We start from the raw sequence: 14,502 nt of genomic DNA on the forward strand, positions 1-14,502 counted from the left end.
ACTTTGGTCGCTTTGAGAGCGATCATTTATGAAGTAGACTCTCAAACAAGATGTGAGTCTACCTAATAACCAAGGAAAGGTGACAACAGCCCCCTCCTGTCCTGCTCCCCAGCCCCCCAAAACAGGCACGCCTACCATGCCCACTGTCTTTCCAGCCTGAAAATGCCTACCGGCTCATGAGACAGCTTGGCTGCAAAGCCTCATTCCCACTCCTCTGAGCGGCGGTCTCCCTCTCGTATTCCAGGCACTGCACTCACTCCTCTGGGAGCATCCTTCTCCCACCCTGGACTGACCTTGTCAAGTCCAGCTGTCTCTGAGCGACGTTTGACACGTGGAGGGCCCTCACCAGATGCTGACGGTGGACAGCCAGCCTTTAGCATCCCGCACCTCCTGCCCCCAGCCTGCAGAACGCACACATATGCATGCGGCCCACAGCTCCAGTTTTGGGAACTGTCATTACACGCGACCTTGGCCTTCGAGAGCATTTTTCCAGGAAGAAACTGCGGCTGCTTACAGTGACTCCATCATTTCTCACTTTCAAAAGAAAATAGCTCCTCCTCTTTAACCTTCTTGTGGCAAAGAGTCTAGGAAAAGCTCAGAAAAGGTCCTACTTCTGACAGATTTTTAAAAACAAAACATATTAGAGAAAAAGCAGTTGAGTTGAGCTCCTAATGTATAAAAATAACTCATGATGCCATCGCCAATTTGAACAAAATTCTTTATCGTGAATGTTCAATATGTGCAGCCACCAGGACACGAGACAAAAGTCAAAACCCGAAAGTGAAAAGGCTTTTGGAGTAGATCTTAAATATTACTGCAATAATTGCCTAATAAAGCTACAGAAATCTTTGCCAAGAGAAACGTGAAAAAGCCAATAGTGGGGAACTTGCTAAATAGATCCCAGGAAGTTCACAGAATGAACTACTCTGTAAGCAGGAAAATAAGGTTATGGAAGATTATTTTTCCACTCTGCTCAATTGGAAGAGTTACAATACAGTATACAGGGCATACGTCCCACTACATAAAACACAGGAAGACTTCCAAATTGTTAACTGTAATTATCTCTGGTTAGTAATTACTCTACTCTACTCTACTTTTCTAAATTTTGTATGAAGAATATATGTATTACTTTTAGAATAATAAAAATGTTTTAAAGTTGTTTTTATTTTAAGGTCTGCTAATTAAGGTTGCAATTAAGCAACATCTGGTAAAGTTTTTCTTGTAAGAGTAGGACAAAACTAGGACAAACACAGGAAATGGTAATTGGGGGACAGGCGTGGAAGAGGAAAGGATCTAATATTAACTGATGTCTGCTGCTTCTCACGCAGGATAGTACTTCTTCAATCCTCAAACCCAGTCCTAGGCTGGGGCATCATCACCCTCACTTTACTGCTGAGAAGCATGTGGCTCAGAGAGGTAAAGGAACTGACCCAGGGCCACACAGCTATGAGCTGATTCTAAAACCTGGGTTCCTCCCACTATAAAACATCGTTCTATTCCAACGTAAAGATCCTGAATGTAGTCTATAATAAAGCTTTTAAGAAAATGCCAACATCCACAGAGTGGCTATGCTTGACCAGGAATCTGCCAACAAAGGAAACAGGTTTTTCTTTAGCAGAACACAGGCTGGCCCCTAAGGTTCTCTTAGCTGATTGTGAAACACTGTCCAGAGCTCTTTCCTCCAACTGCTTTGACTGCCAGTGCCTTCTCTGGTTTTGCTAAAACTGTCTGGGTCTCCTGCCCACACATGCTAATGAGCACTACAAAAGACAGAGTTCAAGGAAACAGATCTGCGTCAGAGAGACGCATGTGAGATGACCTTAGAGTCATTTCTTTTTCTTAGTGGCTTCTTGACATTTTAGGATTCATCTATCATTTTCTCAGATTCTACCAACAAGGGCAGTGATACTGATGAACAGATGAAAAAGAGATTTACAGTGTCCCAAGCAGCTTTCATATAACAGCATCTTGAGCTGGGACGCGTGTGAGCATCGCGGGCTCATTCTCCACCAGGGGAAAGGAAGGTGCTGGGCGACAGCCCCTCAGTGGGAGAGCAGAGCCTCTGCCTTCCGCATCTGTCTGCACCGAAGCTGTCCACACACCCATCCCTCAACTGGCTGCTCCCTCCTATGCTGGAACTAATAAAGCACCTCAATTCTTAGGTCTCACCCCAGAACAACTGAATCAGATGCTGGGAGGGTGGGGCCTGGGACTGCTCTGGTTAATAGGCACCCCTGGGACCTGGACAAGAAGCTGCACTTGAAACCACTGCGGAAAGGTCCTAAAGGGCGGGCTTGCCTCTGCTCAGCCCGGGCCTTGACAGCACCGCTGGGGTGTGTGAGGGCTTGTCCAAACGGAAGACGGAGAAGCGCGTGACCCGGCCGCCCAGAGGACAAGCAGCTGTTCGTGCAGCTGCCTGGGAACAGCTGTCTCTCTGACACCAGGACCTTCAGTGGCGGCCTTGAAGAAAGGACACTCACTTGGTCAGGACAATGGAGACTGCGTCGTTGAGGATACTCTCTCCAAAAACCAGCATGTTGAGCACCGGGTCCACGTGAAGCGCATTGAAAATGGCAATAGTGGCCACCGGGTCGACGGCAGAAATCAGGGAGCCAAACGCAAAGCTGCACAGAGGAGAAAAGGAAGGGGTCACTCGGCGACGCTGACCATGGGGCCCACACAGTAAAACAGCAAAGCCAGAGCCTGTATGCGGTCTGACACGTTCGTACACACCGGAGCCGCGGTAACTGGAGGAGCCGCTGTCTCTTCTCCCGCCCCACAGGCAGTTGTTAGAATAGCTTGGTTTCCCACCCTGAGTCCCAGGGCTTTATCTGACCGATGACGGATGGCAGACTTTTGCTGAAAATACATTAGACATCCCCAGCCTTCTTTGTCAGAGCAGCCAGAACCGTGATGGCTCACGGGGCCTCCCCCACAGGGCCCACGAGCTCCTGGATGTGACCTCTGCCTCTCCCCTGGCCACCAGAGTGCCACCTGTGACTGGCCGTAGGCTGCACTTAGATTTGCAACATCTCAGAGAGTACCAAAAGTCAGCAGCATCTCTGGGGTGCTTCAAGGGGATGGCAGCCACCCACGCCAGCGCCACCCCCCACCGGGCCAGCAGCTCCCCCCTAACAGTGCCCAGGAAGATGTCACTCTCTCCAAGAAAGAGCTATTAATTGTCCGAAATGTTTCAGGCACTGAGGCCAATAATGACCACGTCCCGGGCACGGTGTGGGCACTTTACACACAGAAACTCGTTATTCCACACAGCCCCCATGTGTGGTGCCACTATTACTGCCCCGGCTACGTAAGAGGAAACAGGGGGACAGGGAGGTTAAGGAACTTGTTTAAGGTCAGACAGCTAAGAAGTGGCAGAGCCAGGATCCAAACACAGGCCATCCGGCTCGGAGACCGTGCCCCTGACCGCTACGCTGGACAGAGCAACACGCAGACACCAAGGGCGGTTCGGAAAATGGCAAACATGACGTGGAAGATCAGAGTGACCTGGCGGGGGCGGCAGGGTGGGCCACTTAGACTGGATGGTCAGAAAAGGCCCCTGAAGAGATGACTCTTGCTGAAACAAGCATCTACATGATAAAGAGTAGATGGCCAAGCCAGGATCTGGGGACAGACAGCGGCGAGATGCCTCTGAGGTGGGAGCGAGCTTGCTGGCCTGAGAAACAGACACGTGAGTGTGGCAGCAGCCGGCGAGGGTGAGCGGCAGGACATGTCGGAGGCTGGCAAGCAAGGGAGGGCCTCATGGGCCACCTCAGGAGCCTGATGACTTACTCTCTCAACTTGTCTTTTTACCCCTAAGAGTTCTCGAGAGCCTTCCAATCCTGTCAAATGACACGCCCGGCACTGCTTTCCTTCTAGCTCAGCAGACAGACGAGCTCGGCCCCCTTCTACAACATGAGACAAAACAGGGACCTCCAACGGGACAGATCTGGGTAAAGATGGAAGCCAGAGCCCGGCCACCTGTTTCATGCCCTCGCCATGGGCGCGGTCTGGGAGGGAAGCGGGAGCTACTCGCCCGGGACAGGGGTGGGCTCTGTCCACTGCACCATCCCCAGCAGCCCCGCACAATCACGTGAGTCGGGGCTCAGGGAGAGCGGGGCTACTGGGAGGAGCTGCCTGGCTGCCTTGCCAGCTACAGTGCGCCCTCTGAGCCAATGACCCGGCATTCTGGTCTCCAAGGCAAGCTCCCTGTGTCTGACTAAGGCGAACCCACGCAAGCTAACCGGCTCACCTCAAGGACAGCGTCTGGATCTCAAGCTGAGGAGGAGACCCCAAAAGACAGTCTCAGTTCAGAGCTTAGTTCCACACCTGCCCTGTCCTCACAGGCTGTCACAGGTCACCTGCCTCTCACCTCACTGGGAGTGCCCAGGGAGTGGGCACTACATGTTACTTTCATGCATACTTTCTCGGGATCTGTACTGAGCATGGCCCAGAGGTATTTGGGGATGGCAGGCAGGAGGGCGGAAGAGGAGGAAGGCGAGGGAAAGAAGGAAAGGTGACACCGCCGAAGGACTGCCATCCTGGGGGGTGGGGGGGGGGCTGCTTGCCGACAGCAGGCCTTGAGGCCCTCCTGCTGCACCCTGACCTAGAGCTTGTCTTCTTGTCTTAAATTCCCACTCTCTCACCCCAGGGCAAATCATCAGGGGCCTCAAGGAAAAAGAATGTCTAAAAAGAATGTCCAAAAAGAAATAGGTGGGGGTGGGGAACCTGGGAGCCCCTGGTGGCTTGTGTGTGGGGTGCTGACCTTGTGCGGCTCCAACCCCGAGGACAGGGCAGCGGAGCAGATGGTCACGGTTCTCTCTGCCCAGCATCCACACCCCTGGTTTTGGGAATAGCACCCCCATTTTCCTTTGGGGAGCCACACCTCCCCTCCTCTCCCCCCACACAGTTGCATAGGGCTCTAGGAGTGGGCAGTGGCCCCAAGTTTGGTCAAAGAGGGCCATCAGCAGGCATTTTACCAGGTCATCAAGAGTTAGGTTGGCCCTTTTGGCTGGGATAGCTAACGTGAGGGTGACTTGAGCCTGGGCCATCAGTGCTGCCACGTGGGGCAAGCGTGCCCGAGGACGAGGCCAGTTGAGAAGCGAGCACAGAGATGCGGCAAGAGGAGAGATTCCTGGACAGCGTGGGCCCTGGGGGCTGTCATGCTGGAAGCCATCATTCTGGAACACTTCATTTCTGAGCCAACAACCTTCTCCCTGCCCCCAAAACTACTTGTGTTGGGTTTCATTTGTGCCAGAAAAGGCCTAACTGATGTTCTTTGTCACGATCCCTGTAGCAACCTGAACTGAAACCAGAGCAGGAACTAGAAGCAGACAGACTGATGAATGGACAGAGGGAGGGACGAACGGAAAGATCCACGTTAAAGCAAAAAATACAATGATAATGATGTACTATGTGTTGGCTAATGAATTCCAACTAAAAAAGAAAGCAAATACACTTGAATAGTGATCGAACACATGTGGTGGTCATTTGGGATCCACGTACATGCTTGGGTCTTTTCTGTATGTTTAAATTTTTCATAAGAAGCTGGCGGGAAATGCTTTGCATGAATCACGGAAGACATTTAGCTTGAGCTGGGGATCCAGAGTGGGGCAGAGCCTTCCTGGCAGTGAGCACGGAAAGTCTTAAGTATGAACAACCCGACTCACGGACCGCTCCGTCTCGGGAGTCCTGTCATCATGTGATCAGCTGCTCCCCCTTCCACATTCGTGGCTGGTTCTTTATAAGGCCAGAGGCTAGAAGTTCAAGTTAAAAATGTGTTTTCCTGATTTACTCTATCATCTCATAAGACAGCAACATCACCAAGTGAAAGACCGGCGTGGGGATGTAACTGCTGAGTCCACCAGTGACCTCGCTCTCCAGCAGAACCATGGCTATGATAAAATCTTATGTGCAACCAAGTTATTTTTACGTTTTCTGTTGCGCAGAGGTCTGTGGGTCTTACGTTTGACCGACCTGACGTTTTGAAAAACTAACTTGTCACCATTCAAAATCTAGAAAATTCATGATTAAAATCTAGAAACCTGGCCTCTTGTGGGGGGAAAAATGTTTTTTTAAGATTTTATTTGTTCATTTGAGAGAGAGAGAGAGAGAGCACAGGCAGGGGCAAAAGAGGTGACACAGGCGCCCCGCTGAGCAGGGAGCCTGAGGCAGGACTCAATCCCAGGACCTGGAGAGCCTCACCTGAGTTGAAGGCAGACACTTAATCTTAACTGAGTCACTCAGGTGTCCCCCAATTTTTTTTTTTTTTTTTTAATATTTAGTACTTCTGGGCCCATATTCCCACATGGTGATTACTGGGTAGAGCTGAGAAGTCGCCTTCAGACAAGGAGCACTCTTCCACTGTGGTCATCCAAAGACGCACACAGGCAACGCCCCCCGGTTAAGTGCCTGGCCAGGCCCTGGGGCTGTGTGTGCGCGTGCAACTGCTGGCTTATTTTCCCCAGAGCGCTCCCCATGTAGGGGACTGTTGTTTTCCAACAAGAAAGAAGTGTCTGCACACACAGAGAGAAACCCTACCTGGTTCTTACTCTCTGCTTGTCGAAGGGACAATTCTTTTACTCCTCTCTCCCTCAACAACCCAATAAACACTGGTTTGATTCAATGCCACAAGAATTCATCAAGCATTGTCTATATCTCTAACCAGTTGCCCCAGAAAAGGTTGAAGGAGTGAATGTCCTGACATTCTTCCTTTACAGGAAGGGGTATGGGGTGTTTCTTTTCACTTGCAAAACACCTACAAAATGTGGGCCTCAGTTCTGCTTTATTTCCAGCTCCTTATGGAATTAGGAATGTGATTTTCGCTACTTGTTTATATATCAGGACTATCTTCCACTAAAAACTCCAAGATTTGTGTTCCTGGCGGAAAGATGGGATTCGGTTGGCTGGTAGCAGAGGCACATTTCCCACGAAAGGGGCTTCAATATTCTAGCCCCCAAGTTGCTGAGGGCTGAAAGTTGTGGCTGGCCTGATGGGAGAGATGGGGCCGAGAGCTGGCTTTGCTTTCCAGTCCCCAGCCAGGCCACAGAAGCAACCACCAATGGTCCAGAAACATGGACCAAAGCCGCACACGCGCTGGACTTCTCAGAGAGGCGACACCAGGCCTCACTCTGCCTGTGTGCGTTGTGAGCACTATCTGGTACTCTCCAGGAGACAGCGGCCTGGGTTGCTTCTTGCTAAGTCAGTTAGGAAATTCCCGGGCTGGGCTCTGAGACAGCCGCTCTGAGCGCTCACTGGGGCAGCGTCAGACTGAGCAAGATGTCCACAGTAGAGCCCTTGGCCCTGCCTGCTTCCCCCACCCTACCCCACGCCTGGCTTTGTGGGACTCCCACAGGGCAGACTCTGTACACCTCGCCCCCCACTCCACCCCTAATCTATCCAGAGGACAACTTTTTTTCGCGGCCACTGAGAACACTCAGAAATTAGGCAAAGATGATTCTGGGTAATGAAAGATGCACTGTCTGGTTAACGGACCAGAGTTATTCTCTCCAAAGCTTAAATTAAATCAGTTATTTCAATCAGCAATGCTCTGACTAGAGATCTTCAAAATTCCAAAATATAGTTTTGATTCATTTCTGAGCCACAAGTGAATTCAGCAGAAATCATCGGCAAAACAATGAGAGAGACAGAACACAGAAATACCACACCCAGGAATCAATGTGGAGAGAACTGTCCCCAGTCTGAAAAGGAGTCATACGGGTGTGACAGTATGAAAGATTTACCTGTCTGTCATGTTGAGTTTAGAGATTACATCAGCCTGTAAAATAAAACACACAAACACACAGACACAAAAAAAATCCCCTGGAGAACAGCCAAGAAGATTAAAATGTCCATTAGTGCTGTATTAGAAACTAATAAGGACATTAATCTTCAGTCCCCAAACCACTTGAAAAATAAAGAAAACTCCTAAGTTTTAGTTTAAGCGTGCATTCGATCATTATACAACAAAAGTATGGAACAGAATGCTACATCTTTCAGGCCAATTTAGGCCTGGTTTTCTTAAGGTCATTCCCATTTGATGCTAGAAGCGTGCAACGAAGAAGGATGCAGGACAGACATATTCATCCTGGCGCCACTGAGGCGGCAGTCCAGGTGACGCTCAGATGCCATCGGCTTTGGCCGCTAGCTGCCCACAGAAGCAGACACATCTGACACACACACGAGGAGCCTGCCAGTCACCCAGAGGCCTGAATCTCAAACTTAGTTTACGGAACTAGGGCAGACAAACTTTCTGCAAGTGCCCATAAAGGAAAAGAACTATGACATGCATAGACATGCAGAATGCAAAACTAGAGATACTACCTTTCTGGGTAGATTAAAAGTAATTTGAACTCAAAGTACAGAACACTGGGAACTGGTTTAGCAATGGTGGAAAATCCAGAGTATGTAATTCTATGGCTGGGCAGCTTAGAATTGAGTGAACATATTCAGAATCTTGATTTCTAAAAATTCCAAATTTTCATTAAGAAACAGTGCCTAATCCTGATTCAGTCTACTTGATAACATAACCTATACTGTTATAATCTGAAGACCTTGGTGGTATATATTCTGCTTTATTTTTAGTATTCTCTTAAGAAATTATTGGCTTGCAAATAAGATCCAAAACTTTTGGGCATTATGGAGAAAATTCACTCAATTCCAGACACCAACGCTCTTTGAGGACACTTAGAAACAATTTCAGCATGCCTTTACTGTGCCTCGTATGAGTTTGGATTTCCTTCCAGGACAGCATTTACCTTGAACGTGAAACCCAGGCCCCACAAAGTATCCCTACCCCACCTCCCTGCCCTAGCTCTAAGAATGTGAGATTCTCAGAATTTTTCAAAGATGTTTCTCTTACCTGACCCAGAAAATAAATTCCTCCCCCTACTACAAAAGCAGAAATTGCTGTACCGAAAACAGCAAACAGGGTGATGGAGCCAATATTTTGAAAGAAGTTACCCTGTTGGAAAGAGCAGAGATAGGAGAAGTGCTTAGGGTAGCTGGTCCAGTCGGTGAAGGCATGCACACCCCACCTGGCCCTCTGCATACACTTGATTCTCTGCAAAAGACCACCCACCTGGTTTGTGCTGTCTTCACTTTGACCCCCCACTTCCGCTCGGAATGCAGCTAAAACCCAACCAAAGCCTGGATGCTTGGACCCCTGTGAAGACCTCTAACCTCCTCTTTGTTCTCTGGGTTCTAGTCACACTGGTGACTCTCTGTCTCTCTCTGGTTCTCCGAACACAGCATGCTCCCTGGGCTTTGACCATTCTTTCTTCTTCCTTGCTTGGTAAACTTGAATCATCCTAAGATCTTAGGGTGGTCTGGCTCTTCCTGAGGAAAACCTGCTCTCATCCCTTACCCAGGTCAGATCCTATTCTATACTCTGAGTGCCCAATAACCCTCTCCTGGTAGCGAGTGACAGGGCCAAAATCTTACATTCATTTATAGAACTATTTGATGTCTGTCTTTCCCACTAAGCTATATGCTCAGCAGGGGGTTGAGGGCAGATTCATGATGACAGGGACACACACACATACACACAATGACCTCGTCTGCTTTTATGTAACAGTTGCTGGCATAATGCCCATCAGATGGGAGATGCCCAATGAATAGGTATAAAAGGAATTAATTGTGTTTCATGTCTGATCAAAGTCCAAAGCTTACATAATTATAATTTTTTATTTAATTAAAAAAAGAACATAATTTCCTTTAAAGACTTTAAGCAATCTATACCCAATGTGGGGCTCGAACTCACAACCCCGACATCAAGAGTCACATGCTGCACTGACCAAGCCAGCAGGTACCCCAGAAAAGGTGCATTATTATAAAGAATGTCAAGATAATAGGTTATATGATCAGAAAATCCAGTTTGCTGTACAGGACTTCCAAATAATTTTATTTTACTCTAGGGACGTCTGGGTGGCTCAACCAGTTAAGCATCTGCCTTCGGCTCAGGTCATGATCCCAGGGTCCTAGGATTGAGTCCCATGTTGGGCTTCCTGTACAGCAGGGAGCCTAGTTCTCCCTCTCCCACTGCCCCCTCCCTGCTCATTTTTTCTCTCTAATAAATAAATAAAATCTTTAAAAAAAATTTTATTTTACTCTATTAGTATCTTCATCAAATATGACAGATGAGATATAATTCTACCTATACTTTATGAGTATAGGTAGACTCATAAAGTATAGGTAGAATTATACTTTATGAGAAAATATTTGAGTCCTAGTACTATGGAATTATCTTTCAAGTTTCCATAAAATTTTTTAAAAAGCTACTTATTAGACTCCTGTGGGCTCCACTTAGGAATAATACCAAGGACCCCTGACACTTGACTATGGGCATAGACAAGGAATTCCATCCTTCTGCTTAACTAACAAGCCACAGACAACAGGAAGTGCTATTTTATTCTACACATATTTTTCATTTTTAAGATTTTATTTGTTTATTTGACAGAGAGAGAGAGATCACAAGTAAGCAGAGAGGCAGGCAGAGATAGAGGGGGAAGCAGGTTCCCTCCCTGCTCAACAGAGAGCCCGATGCGCAGTATACATATTTTTTAAAGTAATCTCTATACCCAACAGAGGGCTCAAACTCATGAACCTGAGAACAAGAGTTGCATGCTCTACTGACAGCCAGATATCCCTGGAACCGATATCTTATTAAAGATTTATTTATTTATTTGAGAGAGAGAGAGAGGGCAGGCATGCACAAGGCGGGGGGGGGGGGCAGAGGGAGAGGGAGAGAGACTTAAACAGACTCTGCACTAAGCAGGAAGCCAGACACGGGGCTCAAACTCATGACCCCAAGATCATGACCTAAGCCAAAACCAAGAGTCAGATGCTCTTTCCACTGAGCTGGTCAGGAACCACAGGAAGTGCTATTTTTTATTTTTTTTTAAGATTATTTATTTGCCAGAGAGAGAGAGAGAGAGACAGCGAGAGGCAACCACCAGCAGGGAGAGTGGGAGAGGAAGAAGCAGGCTTCCTGCTTCTTGGGCAGAACAACACAGGGCTCGATCCCAGGACTCTGGGATCATGACTTGAGCTGAAGTCAGGTGCTTAATGACTGAGCCACCCAGGTGCCCCAGAAGTGCTATTTTAAAAAAAGTGTGTCCTCAGCTCAACACTGGTGGCCCCAACAAGCCCATCTCCTTTAGGAGGCTACTTAGCTTCATTCATACAATCTGATTTGGCCTCCCGTAATCTGACATTCAATTACTTTGTTTGGTGTATCAATCTTCCACACACAAAGAACTTTAAAATAACACAGGGCAAACACAATGACTTGGTTTTTTCTGAACGAAAGGCTTTCATCTCTGAGCTTTTCTTTGTAAGGAGCAGATTTATTTGTTGTTAAAAACAGATTAAATTAAGTCTTGATCTGTTTATAGGAATCTAATGCTGATATAATTTATGGAGTTGATTAATATTAATCTGAATGGGGCGCCTGGGGGGCTCAGTGGGTTAAAGCCTCTGCCTTTGGCTCAGGTCATGATCCCAGGGTCCTGGGATAGAGCCCCGCATCAGGCTCTCTGCTCAAGCAGGGAGCCTGCTTCCCCCGCTCTCTTTCTGCCTGCCTCTCTGCCTACTTGTGAACTCTGTCTGTCAAATAAATAAATAAAATATTAAAAAAATTAATCTGAATGGTGAAAATTCACCCCAATTCAAGTAACCACATTCAAGAACTTCCCTTTGTTACATAAAGCAAATTTATCTGTTTCTCTTTGATATAACTAATGGACTACTCTTTATATTATATTAATAATTTCAAAGAACCAACAGTTGCCTATCTAATGCATATTAACTGATGGTAATCTTACTGACATTTTTATTCCAAGTCCAAATTTATATCAGCAAATACAGCAATATTAAAGACATTCAAGATGACTTCCTATCTTCTCTAGGGAGGATAAGAAGTGGACAGAAGTCTCTGCATTCGCATTTCTAACTTACATTAGTCCCTTTCACATAAATTGTCCCATTTTCTGCTGGAAAGCCATCTTTAAACATACGTTTTTCTAAGAAACTATTATTTTCCTCAAATTTTGGAACAAGCTTCTCTCTTCCCTCCAAAAAATTAGAAAATAAAATTTTTATATGCTCTAATGCAATAACCAAAGTGTCATTTTTAAACAAAGATTTATTTGACAGAGAGAGACACAGTGAGAGAGGGAACACAAGCAGGGGGAGTGGGAGAGGGAGAAGCAGGCTTCCTGCTGAGCAATGAGCCTGATGCGGGGCTCGATCCCAGGACCCTGGGATCATGACCTGAGTTGAAGGCAGATGCTTAATGACTGAGCCACCCAGGTGCCTCCAAAGTGTCATATTTTTAAGTAAAAACCAAATCAATCTCCTCAGCATTGTTCTAAAATATTTCCTCAATCTGCTTATAATTCACTATTTGTTTATAAAATGAAAGAGCTAGACATTGACTTTTAATTCCTTCTTGCTTGTTTCTTTTTAAATTATCTGAGGTCAGAAACCATAAGAGACTCGTAATCTCACAAAACAAACTGGGGGAAGAGGGGTTTGGAGTGGGTGGTTGGGTTATGGACATTGGCGAGGGTATGTCATATGGTGAGTGCTGTGAAGTGTGTAAGCCTGACGATTCACAGACCTGTACCCTGGGACAAATAACATATCATATGTTAATAAAAATAATAAAAAATTATCTGAGGTCAGTAATAATTTATAAGATTTTTTTTTTACATTAAACCTCCTTTTCACTTTTTCTTTGAATAGGGCCACAATAAAGAAACAGCTTAAAAAAAATCTGGACTTGGGGCGCCTGGGTGGCTCAGTGGGTTAAGCCGCTGCCTTCGGCTCAGGTCATGATCTCAGGGTCCTGGGATCGAGTCCCGCATCGGGCTCTCTGCTCAGCAGGGAGCCTGCTTCCCTCTCTCTCTCTGCCTGCCTCTCCATCTACTTGTGATTTCTCTCTGTCAAATAAATGAATAAAATCTTTAAAAAAAAAAAACTGGACCGAACATTTTAGAGTATTTATGCTTTAGTATCCAGGTGGAAAATTAAAGATTTAACTAGTATGTTTTAACCAAAACTCTCATGACAAATTTAACTCTCAAGTTTAATAAGCTATTAAAAACAATACTGGGTGTTGGGTATGGGTGTTGGGCAGAGAGCCAGATGGGACGCCTGGGTAGCTCAGTGGGTTAAGCCTCTGCCTTCGGCTCAGGTCATGGTCTCAGGGTCCTAGGATCGAGCCCCGCATCGGGCTCTCTGCTCAGCAGGGAGCCTGCTTCCCCCTCTCCCTCTGCCTGCCTCTCTGCCTACTTGTGATCTCTCTCTCTCTCTCAGTCAAATAAAAAAAAATCTTAAAAACAACAGCAACAACACTGGTCACATTAATAACAGATCATGTTAGTAACAAGAAGCACCACCAATTATTTATTGTGGCGGGTGATGCTTTACAAACATCCTTTCATCTACTGCAAACCTTCAACCAACCAACCAATTTTCAGGGTTTTTTGTTTTGTTTTAAAATCTTGACTTTACCCGAAAGACACCTGTAGGGGGCAGCACAGGATTAAACCTACATCTCTCTGAAAGTCCAGGCTCTTCCCTTTCTCAGAGGCTAGGCCAAACCTTCCAACCTTCACAGTTTCTAATCACATTCACAAAATAACTGATTATTACTAATATTTTAAGTTGAATCACCTTTTAATTTTATTTTTTAAAGGTTATTTATTTGAGAAAGAGACAGACACACAGCAGAAGCACGGGGAGAAACAGAGGGAGAGGGAGAAGGAGACTCCCTGCTGAGCTGGGAGCCTGACATGGGGCTCAATCCCAGGACCTAGAGATCATGACCCTAGCTAACACTCAACCATCTGAGCCATCCAGGTGCTCCACCTTTTTATTTGAAAACTTAAATACACTTAAAGAAAACCCACAGACAAGAAAAAGACATCCCCAACCCCCTTAACCCCCAACGCACATACATATATATACAAACTGGCTTGAAAGTCAGAAGCTCCCGCCCAGGCAGAAAGGGTTCCACTGGAAACTGGAGGACAGAGACCAGAAATGCTGGGGCAAAGCAGGGAAATGGGCAGGGGCTGCTGAGGCCGCTTTCCAGGCCGAGGAGCCACGAATAGGCCGGGTAACTGTGGGACTAGGTAATGGGCCAGAAGGAGCTGGACGACTGGGGAGCAAGGAGAGGCTCCACTCTGGTAAGCAGAAGCTGGGCCAGGGAAAGGGCAGGAAGAAAGGGAGACCGGGGGTGAGGGGCTGTCAGCTGGGAGCTGAGGCCCAGGGCAAGACACCAAGAGGGGACCCACTGAAGGAGGCAGAAGCCTAAGGAGGGAGAGAGGCCTGACACAGTGAGCTGAGAGACTCGAAAGGCCTGAGGCACATGTCCCTGCTGTCCCGGGACAGTCTGTGCTCCGACATATGTCAGTCTGTGTCCCACCAGAGGAATCAATGGATCGTCTGTCTGTACACCACTTAAAATCACTGTGGCCATCACTTGCTAGGCAAGGT

At 47.1% G+C, this 14,502-nt stretch overlaps 1 protein-coding gene across 5 annotated transcripts in view; it reads right to left on the reverse strand.

Moving 5' to 3' along the window:
* SLC9A8 (solute carrier family 9 member A8) overlaps positions 1 to 14,502 on the reverse strand; it is a 70,395-nt gene that overhangs the window by 27,736 nt on the left and 28,157 nt on the right. For 4 of the 5 annotated variants that reach the window (XR_006386118.1, XM_044262853.1, XM_044262852.1 and 1 more), the window contains 3 exons: positions 8,861 to 8,962; positions 7,743 to 7,777; positions 2,481 to 2,624 (listed from right to left, as the gene is read on the reverse strand). Coding sequence is in view for 4 of the 5 variants with exons in the window: in XM_044262853.1 (XP_044118788.1) it covers positions 2,481 to 2,624; positions 7,743 to 7,777; positions 8,861 to 8,962 (281 nt within the window). In the remaining variant the exon portion in view is untranslated. The remainder of the gene's footprint in view (positions 1 to 2,480; positions 2,625 to 7,742; positions 7,778 to 8,860; positions 8,963 to 14,502) is intronic. The other variant, XM_044262854.1, reaches the window with a different exon arrangement.

Source organism: Neovison vison, chromosome 8 (assembly GCF_020171115.1).
Source record: "Neovison vison isolate M4711 chromosome 8, ASM_NN_V1, whole genome shotgun sequence".
NCBI classification, from domain to species: Eukaryota; Metazoa; Chordata; class Mammalia; order Carnivora; family Mustelidae; genus Neogale; species Neogale vison.